Source organism: Eschscholzia californica, unplaced genomic scaffold (genome assembly GCF_041429995.1).
Source record: "Eschscholzia californica isolate CP2 unplaced genomic scaffold, dmEscCali1.0.p SCAF_2, whole genome shotgun sequence".
In the NCBI taxonomy this organism is placed as follows: domain Eukaryota; kingdom Viridiplantae; phylum Streptophyta; class Magnoliopsida; order Ranunculales; family Papaveraceae; genus Eschscholzia; species Eschscholzia californica.
This window is the reverse complement of record NW_028238309.1, coordinates 59,745,728-59,768,938: the sequence shown is the minus strand read 5'-3', so window position 1 is coordinate 59,768,938 and position 23,211 is coordinate 59,745,728. Positions and strand designations below refer to the sequence as shown.

General features: G+C 35.5%; 1 protein-coding gene and 1 pseudogene across 2 annotated transcripts; both read right to left on the bottom strand.

Annotated features, from left to right (window-relative positions):
• Positions 1-365: 365 nt before the first annotated feature.
• On the bottom strand, positions 366-8,227 carry LOC147559740 (large ribosomal subunit protein uL4 pseudogene; annotated as a pseudogene). Its single transcript, XR_015234154.1, has 2 exons — positions 6,555-8,227; positions 366-482 (listed from the first exon to the last, which is right to left on the bottom strand). The product of XR_015234154.1 is annotated as a large ribosomal subunit protein uL4 pseudogene (transcript).
• Positions 8,228-11,898: 3,671 nt separating this feature from the next.
• LOC147559739 (beta-glucosidase 4-like) lies at positions 11,899-21,811 on the bottom strand. The gene is made up of 17 exons (XM_086661653.1): positions 21,575-21,811; positions 18,639-18,718; positions 18,415-18,549; positions 17,787-17,886; positions 15,653-15,726; positions 15,474-15,540; positions 15,291-15,349; positions 15,139-15,214; positions 14,941-15,015; positions 14,760-14,847; positions 14,445-14,670; positions 14,176-14,291; positions 12,938-13,152; positions 12,749-12,783; positions 12,554-12,656; positions 12,367-12,472; positions 11,899-12,275 (listed from the first exon to the last, which is right to left on the bottom strand). Exons 1-17 carry the CDS (start codon positions 21,687-21,689, stop codon positions 12,089-12,091), a joined length of 1,857 nt encoding a protein of 618 aa, XP_086517779.1. The 5' UTR covers positions 21,690-21,811; the 3' UTR covers positions 11,899-12,088.
• Positions 21,812-23,211: the final 1,400 nt, after the last annotated feature.

The following is a 23,211-nucleotide window of genomic DNA, read 5'->3' as shown; positions in this document are numbered from 1 at the left end:
CCATGGCCTCTTTCCAATGTGAAGACTTCATTGCTTGAGTGAAAGAGGTTGGTTCGGTCGTAGATAAAACCGAAGAGAGAAATTGTTAATGAGAGTTGGAAAACGAGTTAATGGAAAAATAATTTTCAAGAGGATACTTTATAGTACTCGTATTGGAACATATGTAGTCCGCAAGATGGGCTAGTGGCCGGCGAGACCTCTTGGGTCGGCTGGAACTCTCGTCGTCGGAATCCGAAGTGGGAGTGACGTCCGGCGAGGGAGGCGACGAAGAGGCGTCGGTAGGAGATGGAGTGACTGACGTTGAAGGCACTCCTGGACAGGGAGGCTCGTCAGTGGAGTCTGCAGGACCCCCGAAGGGTGGTGGACTATTGAGGACTCGAAGTAGGTCCAGCAGGGGTGTCTGAAGGCACCCCTGTGTCGGTATCTTGTCCAGAACTGACAGGAGCAGCAGCTTCGTCCGAGAAGGTGCTGCTGTCCGTCGTCTGGACGGTGTGTTTTGGTACGTTTGCCGAAAAAGCAAACGTTCAATTGTCGTCAATGGACAGATGTGGCGGAGGACGTTGAGTAGGTGCTGCCGCCGGAGGAGAAGAGGACATTGGAAACCAAGTTTCGACAAACGTGACATCTCTGGAAATAAAAATTCGTCGAGTTGAGATGTCGTAAATAGGGTATCCCTTCTGTCCACTAGGGTAACCAAGAAAAATGCCGGCGGAAGAACGGGCATCCATATCTGTTTTGACCAAAGGAATCCGGCCATAACAAAGGCAACCAAACACACGAAGGTGGGAAAGATTCGGAGGAGAACCGAGTATAATTTCATGAGGAGACTTACCCTTTAAGGTGGGTGTTGGTAATTTGTTTATCAAATAAACGGCGGTTAATACACATTCACCCCAAAAGGAGAGAGGAAGATTCGCTTGAAGGCGTAAAGAACGGGCCACCTCAAGAATGTGGCGATGTTTTCGTTCAACCACCCCGTTTTGTTGGGGTGTGTAAGTACAACTACGTTGGTGTACAATTCCTTTGTCAATGAACCAATTTTGTAAATATGAGTTCATGAATTCGGATCCATTGTCCGATCTTAATGTTTTGATTTTGCAATTGAATTGCGTGGAGACATAATCGAAGAAATTAGCTATGAATTTGCTAGCATTCGATTTGGAACTCATAAGAAAAATCCAAGTACAACGTGAAAAATCGTCGACAAGGGTTAAAAAATATCTACACCCGGAGGTGGATGGGACCGGAAAGGGTCCCCATACATCCGCATGGACTAACTCAAATATATGAGAGGAAGAAGAAGTACTTAGTGGGAAAGGTAACCTAGATTGTTTAGAAAGTGGACAAATATCGCACGGTACTTTATTAGATAAAAATTTAAAATTCAAACATGGAAGTTTAGAATTAAAAAATTGAAAACGACTAAAAGATGGATGTCCCAAACGGGAATGCCATAAAGAAAAAGACTCATGACTAGAACTATCTAAACTTGAAACTGAAAGGATGGGACGCTCCGTGCGAAGGAAGTAAAGGTCATCATGAAGACTACCATGCCCAATCTCCGTCCTCGTTGTTCGGTCCTGAAAAACACACAAATTGCGGTCAAAAAGGACGGTACAACAAAGTGAATTAGATATTTGAGAAATAGATATGAGATTAAATTGGAAAGATGGAATATGAAGCACATCTTGTAAATAAAATCTATTTGTAAAATAGACGGTACCAATGTGATCAACCTTGACTCGGAAAACATCTGGTAATCGAACATATAAGTCCGGTGGTGCAAGGGAATAAGAAGAAAATCGTGAAAGATTTGAACAAATATGTTTAGCGGCTCCCCAAATCAATGACCCATGGAGGATGAAAAGAAGAAGAATACTTACCCGTTAGGTTGATAAGAGGATCTTTGTTGGTGCCGTTAGAATGAGTGGTTGTCGGTTGTAGGGTTCGTTCCAAGAGAGCAAGGACGTTTTGATATTGTTCATTGGTTAATGAAGTTGCTGTAGGCACCCCCGTCCCTTGATCCAAAACCGAGTTGGCCATAGGGTCTTGTCGGTTGCGGTTTCGATTGTGTTGATCGTAATTGGGTGGATAACCATGTATCTTATAACAAGAAGTAACATCATGACCATGAATCTTGCAATTGTCACAAAAGGGTCGAGGTCTTTTTGTACGTTGCCTCTCCGAACCGTTGTATTATACTCATTAGTCCCAACGGCAAGGGCAGCGTTGTTGGAGTCGATATTCATAAGAGTAATGAGATTTTGTCGAACCTCTTCTTGTTTAATAAGGGAATGAATACGTAGGATTGATGGGAAGGGTTCAATCAACAAAATTTGACTCCGGATAGATGAAAATCTATCGTTAAGTCCTTGGAGAAACTCCATGGCTCTATCTTGGTTAGTTCTTTCTACCAAGGAACGACCATGACCACATGTACAAGGCTCGGTGAATAACAAGGAATTGAGTTCGTCTTGAAGAACCTTGAGATTAGTAAAATACGTTGAAACGTCGGAATTGTCTTGTTTAAGACAAGAAATTGCTCTCTTGAGTTGGAAAATTTTTGGAGCATTACTTTGATGGAATCGGTCATAGAGATTATGCCATATATCGGATGCCGTCTCATCGTATAAGATGGATGATCGAAGAGGTAGGTCTACCGAATTGATAAGCCAACTAGAAACGAGATCGTTACATCGTCCCCATTGTTCTAATTTATTAGGATCGGTGGGTTTGTTGATGCTTCCATCTACGAAACCTAGTTTGCCTTTTGCTCTTAAAGCTTTTGACATTCCTCGAGACCATGAGGAGTAATTATCACCGGTTAGAAGTGGTGTAATGAGAATAGTAGTGGGGGAATCCGAATGGTGAACATAAAACGGCCCACTATTGATGTTACTGTGAACTTGAGAAGTTTCCGAAGTTTCGAGAGTAGTCATGATTCAAGAAAAAAAAAATTTAGGCTCTTATACCATGTGAAGAGGTGAGATCCTCTATGTGACAAACTCGGATGAAACCGAGTTATGGAGGGAGAGCTCGGGTGAAAACCGAGAGAGATTGAAGCGAGTTAGCTAGTTCTCGGTTGAAGCCGAGGATGATGATGATGAGGGACTCTCGGGTATAGCCGAGGTTGACAGCTTGAATTTTTCGGGTATAACCGAGAGTTGATGATGAAGCTCTCGGTTATAACCGAGAGTAATTGGAGAAGGTCTCGGGTAAAACCGAGAGATGATGATGGTGAAGAGTTGATCGTGAGAGAGAGTGGGAGAGAGATAGGTAAATACCTTTTGTTTATTAACACTACAACTTGTGTTTACAATATGTATAGGTATGAGTATATATAGGTTTTACATGATAGAGTTGTGAAAGATTAAAACTTATCTAAATTACAATCCTAATATCTAAGGAATCCTAGTTGTAGTAGGATTCCTATGGGACCAAGTCCACTCGGTTTGGTCGAGGGAGTGGACCTTCCAACAATAAAGACGTCTTTCTCTCTCTAAAAGATAGAAGAAGATGAATCCCCCCAAGGACAATAATCCTAATATGGTGGTGCATCAACAAACATTTCTTATTTATATTTGAAAATAATTAATGGGATTAGTGGAATATTCATCTTAGTTTTCATGCTGCTTTATGGGTTTTCATTGTTTCTTCAATTCTTTTGGTGTTATTTCAGTTTTAAAACATCAGTACAGTTCTATCGATGAATATGAAGAAGGAAGAGAGTGGAAGAGAAAAATGGGTATGGTGGTGGTGATGGTGGGCGAAAATTGTAGTTGAAGGTGTGAGTGGAAGTGAAGATGAAGATGAAGATTATGGGGTAAAAGACAACTTAATAAATATTTGGGCCGAAACGTAAATATGCTCATCAAGTCAAACTCAGTTGACTAAGTCTTTATTCTTCTGAGATTTTTCTTTATTCCAAGATGTCTCAATAAGAAACTCAATATTTGAGATTTCCAATCATCTCCAATGCAAAATTGGAAAGAAAAAGATATTCGAGTTATTGTATTTGTAAGTCTCAATTGAGATTCTTTTTCGTGGATGACACTATATATCAAGATCTTGAACTCTTCGAAAGACATTTTTAGTGCAACACTCTAAAAGCTTAAAAATTATTTACATGTCATTTTCAAGTCGGGTAGTTTTGCTTTTAATATTGAGTAGAATATTAAAATCCTGAAGAGAAATATCAAATATTAAGTTACTTTTGAGATGTCGTGCAAGTAACCAAAATTTAATTTGAGAAACTTTTTTTGTAAAACAACACAATCATTGGTGATACTATGAATCTTTAAATTTGAATCTTGCATGGGACATGCTCTTATTGAGGACATCAATTGCCCACGCAATATCTAGAAAATGACACATTATAAATAATTTTAAAATTTTTAGTGTATAGCAGGTTTCTCTTGAGTTGAAGGTCTCAATAATGAAGAAATCACAATTAAGACCACACATCAACCAATTGGATATTTTTTCTTTTTGAATTTCGTATGGAGTATTTTTTTTCTCAATGACTACATTTGATAAATTTAATTCCTTAGAGGAAAACATGACAATCATTTTAAATACTCCATATATATGTTAGAATCTTTATCCAGACCATTCCGAATACATATCATATTGGATGTAGTGGGAAAACAACAACCGCGTTAGTATTTGAGAATGAGAGATTTTATAGGCAATGCCTTTTGTTGTTAAAGGCAATGCATTCAGCAAGCTTGACTTGGTCAATTTATAATGACCAATTTTTGTTAAAGGCAATGCTTCTTTTGAAGGTTAATTTCAACCACCAAGGCAAAAATTGTTGGCCATCCAAAAAAGTTTTCTCCCGTTTAAAATTCTTCATCATCAGTAACTTCTTATGAATACTCGAAAACTTCTTCATCTTTCCCATCTTCACATAAATCATGAGTAACTCTACAACAAAATGATGAACTTGGTATAAATTTTCTGTGAAGCATGTCTTCTCCATACTTTCTCCATAATAAGCTTCAACCATAACACTAATAATCTTTATAGCTTCCATTAATCTTCCTTGTTTAAAAAATCCATTGATCAAAACTGTGTAATTAGTTGAATCTAAAGTCCACATCTAAAATCTCACTAAAAATCTTTCTTGCTTTATCAAATCGTAATAAAAGTACCCACCTAAAATTATACTTTAGTGTAAGTAACTAAATTAGGAACCAAACCCATTGGTGAAATTTCTTCAAAAACTGTAGTTGCAGAATCCAAATCCAACTTCTTAATCAAAGCTTTAATCAAAATATTACAAGTGATAACATTAGGGTTTATCCCAAATTTTCTCTTACAATTCTTAAACAATAGATGAACTAAATCAAATCTTCTATTTTGAACCAATACATTCAACATTGTATTCAATAATTTATAGAAGGCTCAAACCTGTTTGCATTTTAACCCTAACAAACATCAATAGAGCTAATTTGGGTTTACAAGCAATACCATAATTTCAAATTTGATTTGGGAATTTTTCAATCGTGAAATCAGGATTTCCCTTTGTTGAAGAAGATGGAAGGAGAAGAAGACAGAAAAAGAAGAGAGAAAAAAAAAATCAGTCAAGGTCCCCGCTGGTTGGTGCAGTTAGGTCAAACCTTCGTTGAGGCATTGCCTCTTAAGCACACATTGCCTTTAACCAATATTGAAATTGCCTTTAGCGAGATTGCCTATAACAACTTTAGACATTGCCTTAAAAATCTCTCTTTGAGAATATCATATTTCAAATCAAACTATATATCTTCAACAAAAAGAAAAAAACAATCTAACTATATATCTGACATCATTTTTGTTTATTTAACTTCCAAGCAGACCCTTTAAAGTATATCCACGTGAAGTGTCATCTCATTAGTTTTAGTACAAGATAATTTATTCATTTTCTTGTGCTATATTTATTCTGGGAATAATTTAATGTGGGTATTTTGATTCCTTAAACTAATTATGAACCTAAGTATCCAACAATTATAGTTTTATATCTTGTTCTTAGTTTCAATTGGCTATTGAGGTAAAGTAAAAAAACTCTTAATGATGTAGAACGCAGCGGAATTAAAAGTAGACAATAAAATAAACGAAGAACGATAAAACAACGATAAAAGAAAGATAAAATAACTATAACTCGATTAAACTTGATTGGGTTTTCTCTTCAACATGAAAATATAAAGACAGACTGGACATCCTTTTATAGGATATTAGACTTTCCTAGATAGACTCAAACTGGACTTTCCTAAATAATAGAAATACTAAAATAATGAAACTTCCTAAACATAGATTCATTATGAATCCTTCTAAACTAGGACTCTCCTAAACTTCTAGAATGGCCGACTAAGCCACGCGTGCGCGGGTTTGTGGGCCCAACCCGTATGCGCCTGCATCAGCTCCCCGTTCCCCAGAAGGTTCGTCCCGAACTGATTGACTAAGGAAAATTGGGTGTATCCGCATAAGAAGAAGACCAACAAGGCGATTCGTAACATCCACTTCGAACGAAGGTTGCATTGGTAGTTAAGGAAATTAATTTGTAAGAAATTGCAAACTTCATTCCCAATCACATATGTTGCTGATTCTTGCAAGACTGACTTTAGAGAATCAAGAACAATCATCCCGTCATCTTCCCAAAATTTGTTGTGAAGAGCTAAAGTATAAACGTGGTCAACATCGATTATAGTGTCGAGGTTGATACGTGCAGTGCTGATATCAAAATCTACCTTCCCATATTCATCTTCATGAAGTTTATAGACTATAACTCCATCATAATATGTCAACCTATGAAATCCCCGAGTTAACACATCATACTGTCGGCGAACCGAAGTTGACAAGTCCGTGCATGGAAACTTAGGGTCGATCTTGTATTCACCAAGGATACCTCCAACACAGTTTTTAATAAGCCCTCGCCAGATATCGTTCTCTAAATAAATCTCCTTCATCGTATAATTAAATTTGGTGGCGTCTGTGAACAGATTACTATCCACCCATTGAATTTCTTCTTCAATGGCATATGCAATTATCTTCTTATCATCTGCTCCAAGTTTAGCACCAAACTTCTCAATCTCTTCTTTTGATAACCGTCCTTTGCCGTTAGTAGTGGAAATCATGTTCTTCTGTCCCGTTGTTTTGTCCTCGGCCGAAACGGTTAAGATACCATTTGCATTGATATCAAAACAGACTGTAATTTGAGGGACACCTCGAGGAGTTTCGACAAGTAAAGCCATTCTCCCAGCAGACTTAGCATAAGGATTAATTCGAAGAAGAGTGTTGGAAGTCTTCAATGGGTTCTTGTTCATTGGTGGCCTCTTAGTATCCTTCTTAATTGGTCTCACAACAGATTGAACCTCATCAGAGTTAATGATTCTAGATAAATCAACATGAACCAATTTCGATTTATGTAAAACGTAACCTCTCGTCGTCTCAGAAGGGTTATCAAATGTTCCATAAACTGAATCAATCTCTTCAAAAGAAGATTTAGTCCAAATTACAAATCTACCTAAATGGCCACCAGGAGTAAGTTTAAGAAAATTAAGATGATCAACATGAGCAATTTCAACACCAGGTAGATTACGAAAAGCTCTAACAATCTTGGATCCTTCATTACCACAAACAATCAATGTACCAGGACGAATTTGATGACTATCTTTAGCCTTTTCAACATCTGGGTAAGTTCCAATCTGCTTCAATACTTTGATTTCAGCTGAAGTGTTTTCAATGCTTTCAGCCGAATCACCAATGACAAGAGTTAGTTCGGGTACGTTTTCAATTCGATGACCACGAGCAAGAACAAGTGAAGGAACGACACCAACAACTAAACAAGAAGCTATAACATATCTTTTCTGGTTAAGATTGATCTTCCGGTGCAACTTACGCCAGCTCCTGGTCGGTGCAAACATACGCCCACTACGACACATAGTATCGAAAGCAGCTTGACTGGCACGGCGAGTACCACTATTTTTTGACATATTCATGTGAACGAATTTGACGATATCAGGTCGGATTGGTGCTTTCATGGCGTCCGGGACAGGAAGTGAGTTTCTTCCGTCAGTTGCCATATTGCCCTCTACCGGCTGAACGGATACCAGAGGTCGAGCTGCGACGACCATTGATGATGAGTATAACGGGGAAACTAGGATTTTAGGACCAGTAATTTCTCCATCATCTTCTTTAGCTTTAACTTCTTTGTGATCTTCATGTTTAATATCAATGAAATCATCCTCTGTTAGTACTTCTTTATAGTTGGAATCATCTTTTTCAACTTCTTGTTCTTCTTCTTCTTTAACTACAACTACTTTGTAATCATCTTCGTCCACTTGTTCAAACTCTTCTTTTTCTTCTTTTATTGCTTCTTCATGGTTGATGGAAATAAGAGGCTTCTCCAATCTAACCAGAGATTGACTAGATTGAAACATCCAACCATCATTATCCAAGTATTGAGACGAGAGGTTAATCGAGTATGGAGGTAAACCGTTTGGATTACTTGTATCCAACTGGAGTGCATCAATTTGATGTTGATGGAGGGTTGGTTGTGTTGGTGGTGTAGAATAATAAAGAGAAGATGGTGGTAATGGTGGTGGCGGTGTCGAAGATGGTATAAGAGTTTGTGAATATGGTGGTGGTGTATAATAAGAAGATGGAGGTGATGGTGTATACGGTGGTGAGTACGGTGGTGGTGTATACGGGGACGGAGGTGGTGTATAAGAGTACAGAGGTGGTGTGTAAGAGTACGGAGGTGGTGGTGATGGTGGTGGTGCGGTTTTGGTCGGATAATAAGAGGATGGAGGTTGTGATGAGTTTTCTCGTATAGTTTCTCCTGGATTCCAATGATAATCGTACGAATCCTTATTCGCATACAAACATGATGCGCATAAGCATCGATTCGTTATCCCTTGATGAGTATAATCTGATTGAATATAATCATCTTGACGAATAGAATACGATTGATATGGATCTAACTGGTCTGGAAAAAAATTTCTAGAATCATTAGCCCAAAATTTTGGTGGCTCTGAATACCACATGATGTAGAACGCAGCGGAATTAAAAGTTGACAATAAAATAAACGAAGAACGATAAAACAACGATAAAAGAAAGATAAAATAACTATAACTCGATTAAACTTGATTGGGTTTTCTCTTCAACATGAAAATATAAAGACAGACTGGACATCCTTTTCTAGGATATTAGACTTTCCTAGATAGACTCAAACTGGACTTTCCTAAATAATCTTCCTAAACATAGATTCATTATGAATCCTTCTAAACTAGGACTCTCCTAAACTTCTAGAATGGCCGACTAAGCCACGCGTGCGCGGGTTTGTGGGCCCAACCCGTATGCGCCTGCATCACTTAAAATTATAGTTTTGAATCAATATCCTATCAAAGAAATGGGAAAAATGAAGCGGGGGAATAGCTTGTGAAGAGGTTGGAGCCAACACTCAATCTTAAAAATTTTGAGTGCCACGGAAAACTTTTAATACTCAAAATTTTTAATTTTTCTTTCAAAATTGTGTTTAATGCAAAATTTAATTTGGAGTATTTTTAGAGTTTTTCTTCTCTAATGCAAAACTCAATTTAGTTATCTAAGATGATGTGGTGGTAGTTAAATAGAGATATCTCAAAAAGACTCTATTTCTAGAGTGTCTCTTTTAAATATCTCTAATTGTCCGATTCATCATTTTTTATATTGATACCAATAAAAATCAAGTCTTCGTAGATCTTCAAAATAACTAAATATTTTTTTACAAAAATTATAATGTCACATAAATTAACAAAACAACTTTGGAGAGTTGCAGTGGAGAGGAGGAAAATTTGGAGTATCATTATTTTTGGGATGAAATGGAAGTTTGAGTCACATTACAATTATAGACATAAATTTTTTTGTGACATAACCTATTCTTCATTCCAATCTAAAATTTTGGTGATTCCAATGTATAATTCTCGAAAAGGTTATATCAATTAATGGAGTACAAATCAAGTTAACCTTCAAATCAATTAGAGGGAGTTAGTCAATGATGACTTTGGATGACATTGCAAAGTCCGCGAAGTCAGTGGCATTTAATCATGAATATTTCAAAATCCGCAATTGACTAGGGCATCCAATCACAAACATTTTAAAGTCCGAAACATGGAAAGCTGAAAGCGTGCCTCACACCTACCAACTTAATTCTGAATCTTATCACAGATCTCAGTTGTCGGTGAGGATCTCGAGTATTTAACTAACTTGGGCTTCAAAAGTCCTAAAGGAGGAAACATCTCTTGGAAAATCTATCAACTCAGAAGGATATCAATCAAGGATCCTAAAATACAGGAACTCCAAAATATCCACGATACGAGATAACTCCAAAGGGAAACCCTAAATCTCCTTGAAAGAGTAGTCTAAATCGAAGACGATATATCTCAACCGCCTCATCATCACCGTTTATCAACAATCAGTCAAAGCAACCTATAAAGGGGTACCAAATAACCTCGAAGAAGGTACGTTCATAACGAGCTTCAAGGTTCATTCAATACTCAATCTTTTAACTACAAAGGCAATTTGACTGTCTTGAGTGTCGGAGAGGTTTTCGAGCTCTTTGTAGGTTTTCCCCACAGGTTCTCAGGAGCAGACGCGGGAGTCAACGAAGCAGACTCATTCATACAGTGAGATCCAACATCGAGTCTTATTTATTCTGACTGATACCGGATTGACAAATTTTGACACCTTGAATATCATCAATTATTTGAAGGACCCTAAAACAATCATTCCATGACAAACTATATCGACAATCAATTTTGACTCATTCAGCAATTGACATCGAGAGTGACAACTTGAATATCATCAATTATTTGAAGGACCCTAAAACAATCATTCCATGACAAACTATATCGACAATCAAAAAGATGATACAACTAAATAAGTATTTCACTGGCATCTGATTCTCTCATATCAAAATCGAAATCAATGTTCAAGCAGATAAATTAGCAAAATGGGCGCGAACTCATCAGGATGACAATATACGGAACTTGGTTCCAGTTGTTATTTCTAAGATGTATTAATATACTTTACGTTATTAATGTCAGTATGCTCCATTCGACAACAACAAAAAAGTAGATGCAATCATATTTATAGAGGAGAGCTCGTCTTTTTCAGAGAAAATAAGAGAGAGATGGAGTTTGTTACAATCGGTTTAAGAGAGAAAGAAATCTTAACCAACTTCCAATCTTAACACTATTCTATAGGCGTCTAACATTCTAAAAAGACACTTCCAAATATCCTCTCTTTATAATGTAAATCGGTGCGGGAGCGTTAAAGTAATGGAACCGACCATTAAAATTATGATAAAATAATTAAATAAACTGATAAACTAACGATAAACTTGAATAATAATAAACTTGATCAATAATATTCCAAAATTATCAAATAAAGATAGACTCAACTCCCTTTTATAGGATTTAGATATTTCTAGATAATCTTGAACTTAGAAATAAAAAACTTCTAAACTCGTCATGATTACTATTAACTTAAATAGAATTCTAAAATAAGGAAACTTCCTAAAATTTGGACTCTACAGAAACCTGATAAATAATCTCACTTGGGCTTGGCCGTGTATTCGAGTAGCCCATTAGGTGGACGGTCTCCATCACTTTAGCTTGAGCATCGGATCAGTTCTATCAAGTCGGTTCTGCTACCATCTTAATAGGAGAAAAACTTCGAATTATGATTGATGGTGGGAGAAGAGCGTTGAACAAGGCGTTTATGGCTCTCTTTAACTAATTATAGATTTAATTGCTATGTCCTATTTTTTCATGTTCTTTTTAAATCTAGACAATTAAAGATAAATGGAGGAAAAAGCATCTAGACCATAAGTTGGTTATGGATAATTCTAATCAAATCCGAATTGTCAATTACCAAAGGTAAAAAGGAAACCAAAGTACTTTATTAAATAGATAAAATAGGGGAAGGGGACATAGAGCCTTCCTCCCCGATCCCAACAAAGAAATTGGAACCCAACTAAAGAGCAATTCGCTTAACTATTCACCAAATAAGAAAAGCAAAAGGAAATCAACAGCAACTCCATTGGTAATGCAATTGTTGCATTATGGTTTTAATGTCCTACAATTCCACCTTTGGAAAGGAAATTTTGGAACCATTTTGCAGAAGATTTTGTGTGACGGGCAAGTCCATTCTTGTAGTCAACATACACCAAACCGAAGCGCTTTGAGTAGCCTCTGTTCCACTCAAAGTTGTCCATGAATGACCATGCAAAATACCCTTTCACATTCACCTTATCCCTGATTCATTTTACAAAGCAAAAAAGATGATGGCGGAGATTCAATTTTGTATAGAAAAGAAGAAGAAAAGAAAAGAAAAGAAAAAACTAACTCATTTATAGCTTTAGCTACTGCAGCAATATGGCCCTTATAGTAATCAACTCTCCTTTGATCATCGAGGCACTCGACGAGACTAGATTTATCGTCATCACCCATTCCTAACAAAATTAACACCCGAGAATCAAAACTGTACCAGTAGTATTTGAGATTAAAGTATTTGAGGTCTATAATAGAAATACCATTCTCAGTGATGAATATCGGTGGATTACTATATCTGTTTTTAATGTAGTTGAGAGATCCTCGTAGACCCCATGGTACGTCGTACAGCCATTCCGGACCAACCTATGTGGATGTGGTTGAAAAGGACCAACTTATATCAAATTAATGCATGAGGGTATATACATATATATACAAGAGATCCAAGATAACATTACCTGCTCACCGATAACCCCGTGTTCAGGTGATTCAACTGAAAAGCACACAAGAATAGAAAAAGTTGCATGAGAAGGTGGTAGTAAATGGATCAACAATCTTTGAATTTGAGTGGTTACCAAGTTGGTTTCCACCCTTTAGATCACAGCTTCTAGACGGCTACATTTTATGTTTAAAAAAAAAAAACTTACCAAGTCTTTTAATTTGTGTTTCTTTATAGAAAAAGTTAGCCTCCTCACTTATTGCATGATGAGCAACATATCTTGTCGTATATTGATTAATACCAACGAAGTCTATCGAGTCCTTTAACATTTTTTTCTCTGTATCTGAGAAAGTTGGAAGTCGGTCTCCAAATCTCTCGCGCATGCTTACAGGATACTCTTGAAAAAATAATGGATCTAAAAACCTTCACGAAAAGGAATGTTAGTTAGCTAATTCCGTTTGCAACATGAATTAGATTTTAGATATCTAATTAACATATATTATATATAGCTAGATTGATTTCAAACGAGAACCATATATCGATCTTCACAATAAAAAGAGACGCAAAAATTTGAACGGAAATGCTACATTCACGGACAAAAATTACGAAATTTCTTTACGGAATTACGTGGCATTCACTTTTTGAAGATTTGACCAAATCTGGGCCGTTACATATGAACGGCCCAGATTCAATTATTTTTGACAGTGATGCTTTGAGAGAGAGAGAGAATACCGGAGGGAGAGAAGGGATTTTTCTTCTAACGTCTCTCTTACTTTCTCTCTCTAAAACTCCATTAAAACACCTTGAAGCTTGGATTAGCTTCTTGAAACTCATTGAACAACAAATATATAAATCAATGTTACACATTTCTTTCTCTTCCAATCTCATATATTACTAATTTATATCTCTGCCAACTTAGATGAACTGAACAATGAGATCTAACAAGATCAACTTGAAACAATCTTAATTTGTAAACTAATTCTTCAAGATGGGTTATGGGTTTCAATTGGAAAACCCTTAAATCAGTAACAAAAAACCCTAAACTCTAAAATCAGTAGAAAAAAGATCCCAAAATCAATAACACAAAACCCTAATTTGTTTAACCCTAATTTGTTTAAATCAGTGGGGAAAAGCCCTAAAATCAGTTTGAAAAGATCATAAAATCAGTAGAAATCTCATCAGTAGAAATCTCATCAGAAAAACTTTAATCTTCCATTCTTTTCCTCCCTCCCGTACTCTCTCTCTCTCTCTCTCTCTCGAAAGTAGGTGAAAGAGTAAGTGGGGATGACGTGGTATCCCAAGAGAACTGAATCTGGGCCGTTAACAGATGAACGGCTCAGATTTTGGTCAAATCTTCAAACATGATTGCCACGTCATTTCGTAAAGGAATTTCGTCATTTTTGTCCGTGAACGTAGCATTTCCGAAATTTGAATGGAAGAAATTACCATCCAAGTTGAAAAACATTGTGTCTCTCAGCAGCTGCTTTATCCTCAGGTTTATCTGAGATAGGTTTCCCATATTCCAAGTCAGGTGCTATGCCGATTACACCATTTTGGTAGCCCTAAATAAGTAGTACAATTAATAACAACACCATTTTCAGCACAGAGCAATACGGATAATAATGCTGTCAAAAACGAAAATACAATAACAATATTGTATACTCAAACCAATGAACTAGTATAAATAGTTTACTTTTTGTATAGTGATTAATTACCAGAAACTCTGTTTTATATATAGATGCAGCTTTTGCATGAGACAAGATCAAATTATGTGCAGCGATGTATGGTTCGCTAAACCTATTTTCCTTCATACCAGGAGCATGATCTCCACTACCATATCCTTTTGTGGCGGTCCTGATTGGTTCATTAAATGTGATCCAGTGCTTTACTCGGTCTCCAAAATGTGAAAAGCAAGTACGGGCATAGAGTCCAAAGAAGTCTCTGTATAACAAATGTCAACCCAAACCGATAAATTTCAAGCCAAGTCTCTGAATAAAAACTAGTTAACTCATAAAAATATGTAAACTTACATAAGTTCACGTCCTAAAAACCCTTTGTATCTTGTATGAAGATTTTGTGGGAGATCCCAATGATATAATGTCACAACAGGTTTCATGCCTGCAAATATAACACACACACACACACACATATATGTTAATGATCTAATTTCTTTGTAGAAATACAGAAGTGAAGTATATAAGAAACGAGCACCATTCGCGAGAAGTTCATTAATGAGATTGTTGTAGTAACGAATTCCGGCTTCATTGGGCCTGGTTCCAGTCCCATCTGCCAACATTTCAATAGATCAATATATAATTCATTTATGAATATCAAGTTCATATATACAATTATATAGAGGGTAAGGTATGTCAAGTTTTTATTAATTGAGAGAACTGAACGTTCGGTTACCAGGAAAAATACGAGTCCACGCAATAGAAAATCTATACGCGTCGAATCCTAATTTCGCCATAAGTGCGACATCTTCCTGCATTATTGGAAAAATTATAAAATTATAAATAAGTTAGGCCGCGACTTTATTTAAAGATTTCAATTGTAACTACCTTGTACCGATGGTATTGATCTACGGCAATATCCCCCGTTGCATTTTGATGGGTGTTTCCTGAACAAAAGATATAAACAAAACATAAATGGTTTGCAATGGAAAAGAAATGGTTTCCAGTGGAATATATATATATATATATATATATATATATATATATGTGGAAAGGATGGAGATTGTATACCTGGTTTTCGCGCGTGGACATCCCAAATACTTTCTCCCTTCCCGCCTTCTCTACTAGCCCCTTCAACCTATAACAACCACACTTTTTTCTTTATTTTGTGAAGAATTTGTTTCATTCTTTCAAAAATGAAATATTTTAATTGATGCATTATGTTGTAATATATTGATGGTTACAAGTACCTGATAAGCAGATGTAGCAACACCAAATAAGAAATCTCTAGGGAAAGTGTTGCGTTTCATTTCTTTGGATGCTTCTGATTTGTTAAATAATAATGGTTAGTTTGCCTCAGATGTTGGAGATACTTTTTATGCTATAAAACGATCATTATAATGGGACAAAAGTATCTCTTGTACAATATAGTTTCTATCAATGAAGAATCTCCGTTGTTTTTTTTTTTTTGAGAAATCGACTACGATCTACGTTAGTCGTTACAAGGCATTGATACGTGATGAAGATGTGATGAGCACGATAACCCGGTTGTTAAGTAAACCCCACAACTGCTTTAACATGTTATTGAACAATTTTTATATATATTTAATATAAAAAGTGATTAAAAAAAGAGACGGTTCATTTTTAATAGCTACAATTTTGCAAGTTATTTTTGTAGCATTGCCATGTTTTTGTGTTTTCCAACTATGGCCATTCGATATAAATATTAATTTTGAGTTCCTAGTCCAAAAATCTACACCTAAACACACACTTAGTTCACCCTAATATTAATATAGGATTTTAGGCCCAAATAATAATTATTATGGATATTTAGTCCAAATTGACCCGTCTCTATAGAAAAAACAGATCTCTATCATTTCTACGTAATCATAATACCCATTATAACCTTTTTTTATAAGAAAAAAAAAATCACTTTTGTAAACCAATCCCGAAATTCTCTTACTTTTTTTCCTCAGATTTTTTCGATTGATTTCGAACTCACAAATTCTCTTACTTTTTTTTTTCTCAGATTTTTTCGATTGATTTCAAACTTACTATCTGTTTCGCAATATACACGTTATTTAGTATCAGTTACGTATATTTCTACAACAAAACACATTTAGTATAGTTAAAGTATGTCTAGATGTCAAAGTTACAGTGTTTTTCTGTTAATTGATTCTTGTTTTGTTTCAAAAATAACGTGCTATCTTGTTTTGCTTCATAAAGCTACAGTGTATTTCATTTTTTTTATATGTGTCATACATAACACATTGTGTATCAACAATGTTTCTTCCAAAAGAGAAAATGACTAAAATCCTATTTTCTGAGACGATTGGACCTTAATTCCTTTTTTGATTTTATTTTTGGGCTTAAAACCCGTGGACCCTATAAATATTCCAAGTCATGAATTTTTACTCCGTAAAGGAGGAAAGATAAGGGATAGTCCCCCTTCCCGGTAAAATGAATTCTTAGAGCACAAGGGTAGCAAATAGTTGTTGTTTCGTGGACGACGAAGCAAAGAGCTTCCCCTTTGTCGTCAACATCAGACCTCAGAGATTTTCTTACATATCTGCTGCAGAGAGAGAGAGAGAGGTGGAAAAGAATAAGAAGAAAAAGTTTATTTTTCTATTGAAGATTTTCGGGCGGTGGGTTGGCCGGCCAATCGGCCATTGACGACCTTTTTTGGCGAGGGAGAAGAGAGAAGTAAGAGATAGAGAGATTATTTTTAAAATGAAGGGTAATAAGGAAAAAAATCAATTGTTAAAATTGTCTGACGATTATAAAAATAAAAACCCATTTTAAATTTATGAATCAGCGGGGAAAAAAGAAATCTGATCACAAATTAGGGGTAAAAAAAAAACCAACTTGCCAACAACTTGTAGCCTAGTTGGTGGTGCATCTACTTTGCAATACGGTAGTCCAACGAACAGGGATGGATCCAGGATTTCGACCTAGGGGTGTAAAATTATATACCCAAATAATTTTTTATTGTTTTTGCAAACGCATGTTACAGCATAAAACATTGTCGTCAAAACTTGGTTGCCCAAGTGGTTGATAGTGTTGACATAAACCTCAAAATCTTAGAGGTCCCAAGTTTGATTCCCAAATAAGGTGGAATACATAGTTATTGAATTTGAGTTATGAACGGTAGGGACAGACAAAAACTACTGCCCCTAAAAAGGTAAAAACCTTACGTCCCTGCCCAGGAATATAGAGTAGTTGAGGTTTAGGCTAGTTTCTGTAAAGGTTTAAATTCGGCAGTTATCGTACTTGTCACATCTTAATGATGTATCAATGCTTTTGTAATGCCTATCACATAAAACTACTGAGCAAAAAAAAAGTAAACTAACTTATGATATTCGGCATTGGAAACCAACTTTTTACCTACTGTTCCGACGCATAAAATCTCTTTATATGTTCCAAGTTTCTCAAGTTTTTTTATAGTAGCAGAAATATCTGAGCACCCGGCGACAGCAGGGACAATCTGAAAGTGAGTAAACTCAACAAGTAAATATATGATTGTTCGTGTGTTTTATCATTTCTGAAGTATTCTTTTTTACATATCTCAATCAAATTTGGATACATAGCAAATTTAAAACTAGATTATTCTCCTTATCTAAATCTAAATATACATAATTGTTTGTGTGTTGTATCATTTCTTAAGTAGTTTTTATTATGGATCTCAATCAAATTCATATTGGATACATAGCACAAATTTAACGCTAGAGTCTAGATTATTCTAGTTATCTGAATCTAAATAGTTCGATATTAGACCTAAAAGCAATTCAAATCAGTCATCTAGACCAGTGAAATATTACTTAGCCAATAAAAATACATTTTCGTCATCGAGCCAAATTTCATATCTGACCTAGAAACATACAAAATAAAGATAAATTTTCTGGCTATATATCTGAAATATTTAATAGAAGTAGTTTAACAATAATAATATTAATAATCATGTAAGCAACTCTAGGCTAGAATCATAATGTGGGGAGGGAAAGAGAGGCCTCACTTCAATATCATCTTGTGTGATGGGGTATTTTTCGCACAATATATTGATTGCGGATTTCAGTAAAGGATCTGATTCGACCTTCTTGGGCAAGTTGTTGGGCTCTTCAGTGTTATAGTCCTTAGACCCTCCGACTACCTTCAATACAATAAATACATTATAAATAAATCGACTTCCAACCAATTAGTTCAAATTCAAAAAGAGCCAGGACTTAATAAATTACTTACAATGGAGTATTCGTATTTTGTCCTGGTTGATTTCACCTCCCGCTCCGACAAGCCACTATCCAAATTAGCGGTACCTGTTCCTATATATGTGCCAATAAAAGGACGGCGGGGGACCGAGGTTCCTAATTAGTTATTGAGAACCCGACTACCTTATATTTCAGACGAGAACTTCATAGCAGTCGCATGAACCATCCCTATTACTTATGTTTAAATTATTTCTTAAACAAGATGGGATTACACCATCACTTTCTAAAGTATTTTACCCTAATCTCATATGAATGTAAATACAATAGACAGATAGTCATCTGTTGAATAATAAATTTGCTCTCTGAATAAGCATATATCAAATTGTTAGGATCGTGTATCTCAAAAAAAAGAAATTGTTAGGATCGTCAACTAATCACAATCTGAAAAGAAGGGTTCCATTTCATTCTCACTGTACATGATTTCTTTTCTTTGTTACCCCATAAGGCCGAAATTGAAACTTTTATTTTCTCCTAAGAAAAGTTAATTCCAGAGCCGACTCAAACATTTGAGAGATTCCAAACCAAGTTAAAAGTTAACGCCCTATATAATGTATGTTACATAAAAAGAAATTGTAGTATGCACCGAGGCGAGGATTTCAATCCTTTACTTCATGTATATAATTTTAACTCTTAAGTACTGGAGTATATATTAGGTTACAACTTAAAATATATTTGAAATTTGTTTGAAGTATAATTCCACCACCACTTGGGTTAATGATTGGACACCCACTCTATATATTGGATGTTGGATTCCAATGAAAATGTAAATTCATAATATAAATAATATAAAATAGGAATAAATGGACTCTCATGCTCTATAGGATAGTCTTAAAGGTCTTTAAACGACCCTTAGGTTCCAAGATCTGGAATGGTACTTATTGAATTTATTCACCACATCATTTAATGATGTAATGACTCTTGGGTGTACATAAAAAAAGTTATTTCAAATATATATATATATACGCAAAATCCAAAGTAGGAGGTCCTTAATTACGTACATCGATACAAAAGACAGATAATAGATGTTAATTGTTTTATTCCTGATCTTGTACTTAAGACCTCATATTATATAGGGAAATGCTAAAATCACAAAGGATTTCGACAAAAAAAGTTGTTCAGCTAATGTTACGGTTGTGATTTTAAATTTTTGACTAACTATAGGCCGTTGAGAGATAAATACCACAACTGCCACATCATTCGGGCAACTTCTTTATCCAAAATCTTCGTGATTCTAGCATTTCCGTGTTATACAATACAATTATGCAAAGCGATCTTTTGGTGTTTATTACAATTAATAGATAATCACGAAATATTATTACTTAAAAAATTCTTCTATTTTTCATCATCGTATATAGTTTAGTTCAATGGGTTTACGGATTGAAGCTCTTATGGATATTACCTTCAATCGTCACAGTATCTTTTTGTGGATATCACAGTCGATCATCTGAATATCTTTAAACTCTTTAGGTGAAACTCTTACCGTTTGTGAAAAAATACTTATGGAAGCTACTTACTACGAGCATCTCCAATGTTAAATTTAAAAAGATGTTTTATTTGTCTCATGGTTCAATTGAAATTGACCACGGCTTTGGGGAATAAAGAAAAATCTCTGGGGAATAAAGACTTATGAGACATATTTTCTTTGTAGACCAAAAATTGACATGATTGTTATTAACCCCTTAATCTTCATCTCCTCACATCTTCATATCAAGTCCCAAGAACAATCTTCAACAAAAAAAAAAAAGTCCCAAGAACAACAAAGTAAATCAACCCACCAAATGCTCAAATTCTAACCAACAAAAGATAAATAATATAAGAATTTTTTTTCACAAATCTCATTTAAAAGCTTCAACCAATCCACATGCTCTTCTAAAATCTAAAATTCCTCATAGAGAGGGGGGGAGAGAGAACGACATAGAGAGGGGAAGAGAGAGAGAGGAGAGTTTGTGAGATTTAGTGGGAGAAATAGGAAGAAAGGAGGGATAATGAAGAATGAATATTAGGGAGTTAATAACAATCATGTCAATTTTTGGTCCAAAAATAAAATATGTCTCTAAGTCTTCATTCCCCGGAGATTTTTCTTTATTCCCCAAAAAGCCGCGGCCTTAAGATTTTCATACTTGGGTAGCAAAAAGTTAGAAGAGAGGGAAAAAGTTAACGAGAGAGATTGAGATTTATTTGTAGAGAGATAAATTTTATGAGACAGGCAACTTAAAAGAGATTAGAGATAGCTATGGGAGATTTCGATTTAGACTTAGAAGAGAGAGAGATGGATGGGAGATGCCAGAGTGCCCAGTTTTTAGCCCATTAAAATGCCCAGCTGATGTGGAATCACTAAAAGACAAGGTTTTTTCAAAGTTTGACTACGGTGGGGACCGCTTTTATTTCCAAATGAGGAAATTTGGGCATTTTAATGGGCAAAATTGCTGGGCACTCTATCATTTCCCGAGATGGAGATAGAGAGAAAAAATTATTTGTTTGAAGAAGTTGATAAAAGAATAATTATGATGAGTTTTAAACAATAAAAACTTGTAGAAGACAAATATAAATGTATATGATATATAAAATGCTCTATATATAAATTGTCAAAAAATATCTATACAGATCCTTTAATTGTTTCTAAAGCATATTTGATACGAAATTGAAGCCAACAATAGGCATAAGGCTCGTTTAGCGTAACTACCATCAGTCAGGTCAATTGTCTCTCTGCATGGCAGGGCCAATAAGAATCGGTCACATCAACCTTTGACGTGTAATCAGTCCAATATATAGACTTGAGTAACATTATCGACTTTGGAAGATGGTATGACAATAATAAGTAACATGGCCAATAGATCTGTTGGTAAATAGGTGTTGAAAAAGAGTGGGGGTAAAAAGTTACAAGCAATTTTGACTATGCTTAAAATTTACCTTCAGCCAGAGTAGAAGAATAAACGCACAAGAGTGGTTTCACATTAAAACTGCGTCGTAACTGTGAAAGACCTTGAGACCTGTTTATCAAGATAAGCTTGGATAAGAGAGCCATCCTCCCTTCTCTCTCTCTCTCTCTCTCTCTCTATATATATATATATCTATCTACTCACTCTCTCTACTATACTGCACTCTCTCTCTCTCTACACTCTCCCTCTCTCTCTACACTCTCCCCAAACACTCATTCAACTTCATTTATAGTACCATATGCAGATACCTAGTGAAGGTCACGATAGATGAATATAATAAACTATCCCAATTAATTGACTTCATCTATTGAGTCTTGGCTATGAATTATTATCTTCTCTCTTCCCATCACGATAACTTAAGTTAATTGAGATACCAAATCTTATTCACCATGATCAACTCGGCGTTTTAGTCTCTGATATTATTTTTTGCCAGCTCACTTTTATTCTCTACGTTGTGTAATTCTTTAATTCGATCTTTACTTTTATTTCTTTTATTATTTTCAATCTCATTTATATATTTTTCTCTTCCACTTCATCTCCACTCTCCAACGTCATCCCCCTCTTTCACTCTAGCCCTTGTTGGCAAAGAGTGTGTTAGCTGATTGGCATTCAGTCAGAAACTCTTTCTGTAATTCCTTTCTGCTCTCCACGATTGGCACCACCCCCATCCTCAATCTTCACCTTCAAACTGGATCCACGAGCAACGCCCACCATGAATGCGCAATCAGTACCTGAAAAACAAAATAGATGAGTTAAAATCCAACTGCAGTAGATTTCCACAAACCTAAGTTTCGGGTAGGTAAGTTCAATCCTCAATCAAAGAAGCATTGCATTCATATTTATTATTGGCATTATCTGAAATTCAACGGTGACAACTAACACAACACAACGAGATTTACCTCACGCTTGTAGAAACTAATGATTTATGTTTTGTATTATTAGGTTTTCAAGGTTCTCGTATTCTAATCTAATACTAACCCTCATATTACAACGATGTTTCCTCTTTTTCCAATAGATATAAAATTTAATTCCTTTAACTAAGGTAAACCTTTATAGCATCCAATCTTATTTGACACGTGAGTCAACACAAATTTATGTCAAAAGGCAAAATCATCAAACACTCACATGGTGTCTCAGACCTATACACAACAGACAGTGGCGCTCATAATGAAATTATAAATAAGTTCACTAAACATACCAAACCGACGAAACATGACAAGTCAAAAAGAGATAATGCTCTTAGTAGGTCCTCACGTAGATCACAACCTCAAACTAGCAATAACAATAATAATTAAAAAATATAAACTCACCAAGAAAAAGTATCTACCTAGGAGATACATTGCCTAAAGGACATAAACCATGTGAATTATCTAAATAAATTCATTCATTGGAGACTGTCTTGACACCTTACACAAAAACTATTATAACTCCTCACTCGAAACCCCGATTAATATACCGTTCGAATAATTGTAAAATAGAATAACACACCTTTCCAACCATATAAGAAACACAACCAAATTCATCACCTATGAATACTAAATCCAATTTTAAACTAGATCGAAATACAGTGGAGACTGTTCTGACACCTTGTACGAAAGCTATCTTAAC

What these genes read in the sequence shown, in the direction of transcription:
- LOC147559739 (XM_086661653.1), bottom strand. Translation starts at nt 21,689, where the DNA reads ATGGCTCTCTTATCCAAGCTTATCTTGATAAACAGGTCTCAAGGTCTT. An exon ending in TTGCTACATCTGCTTATCAG is followed by an intron (nt 15,541 to 15,652) that starts GTACTTGTAACC and finishes TGGTTGTTATAG; the next exon opens with GTTGAAGGGGCTAGTAGAGA. An exon ending in AATGTTTTTCAACTTGGATG is followed by an intron (nt 13,153 to 14,175) that starts GTAATTTCTTCC and finishes CTTTTCGTGAAG; the next exon opens with GTTTTTAGATCCATTATTTT.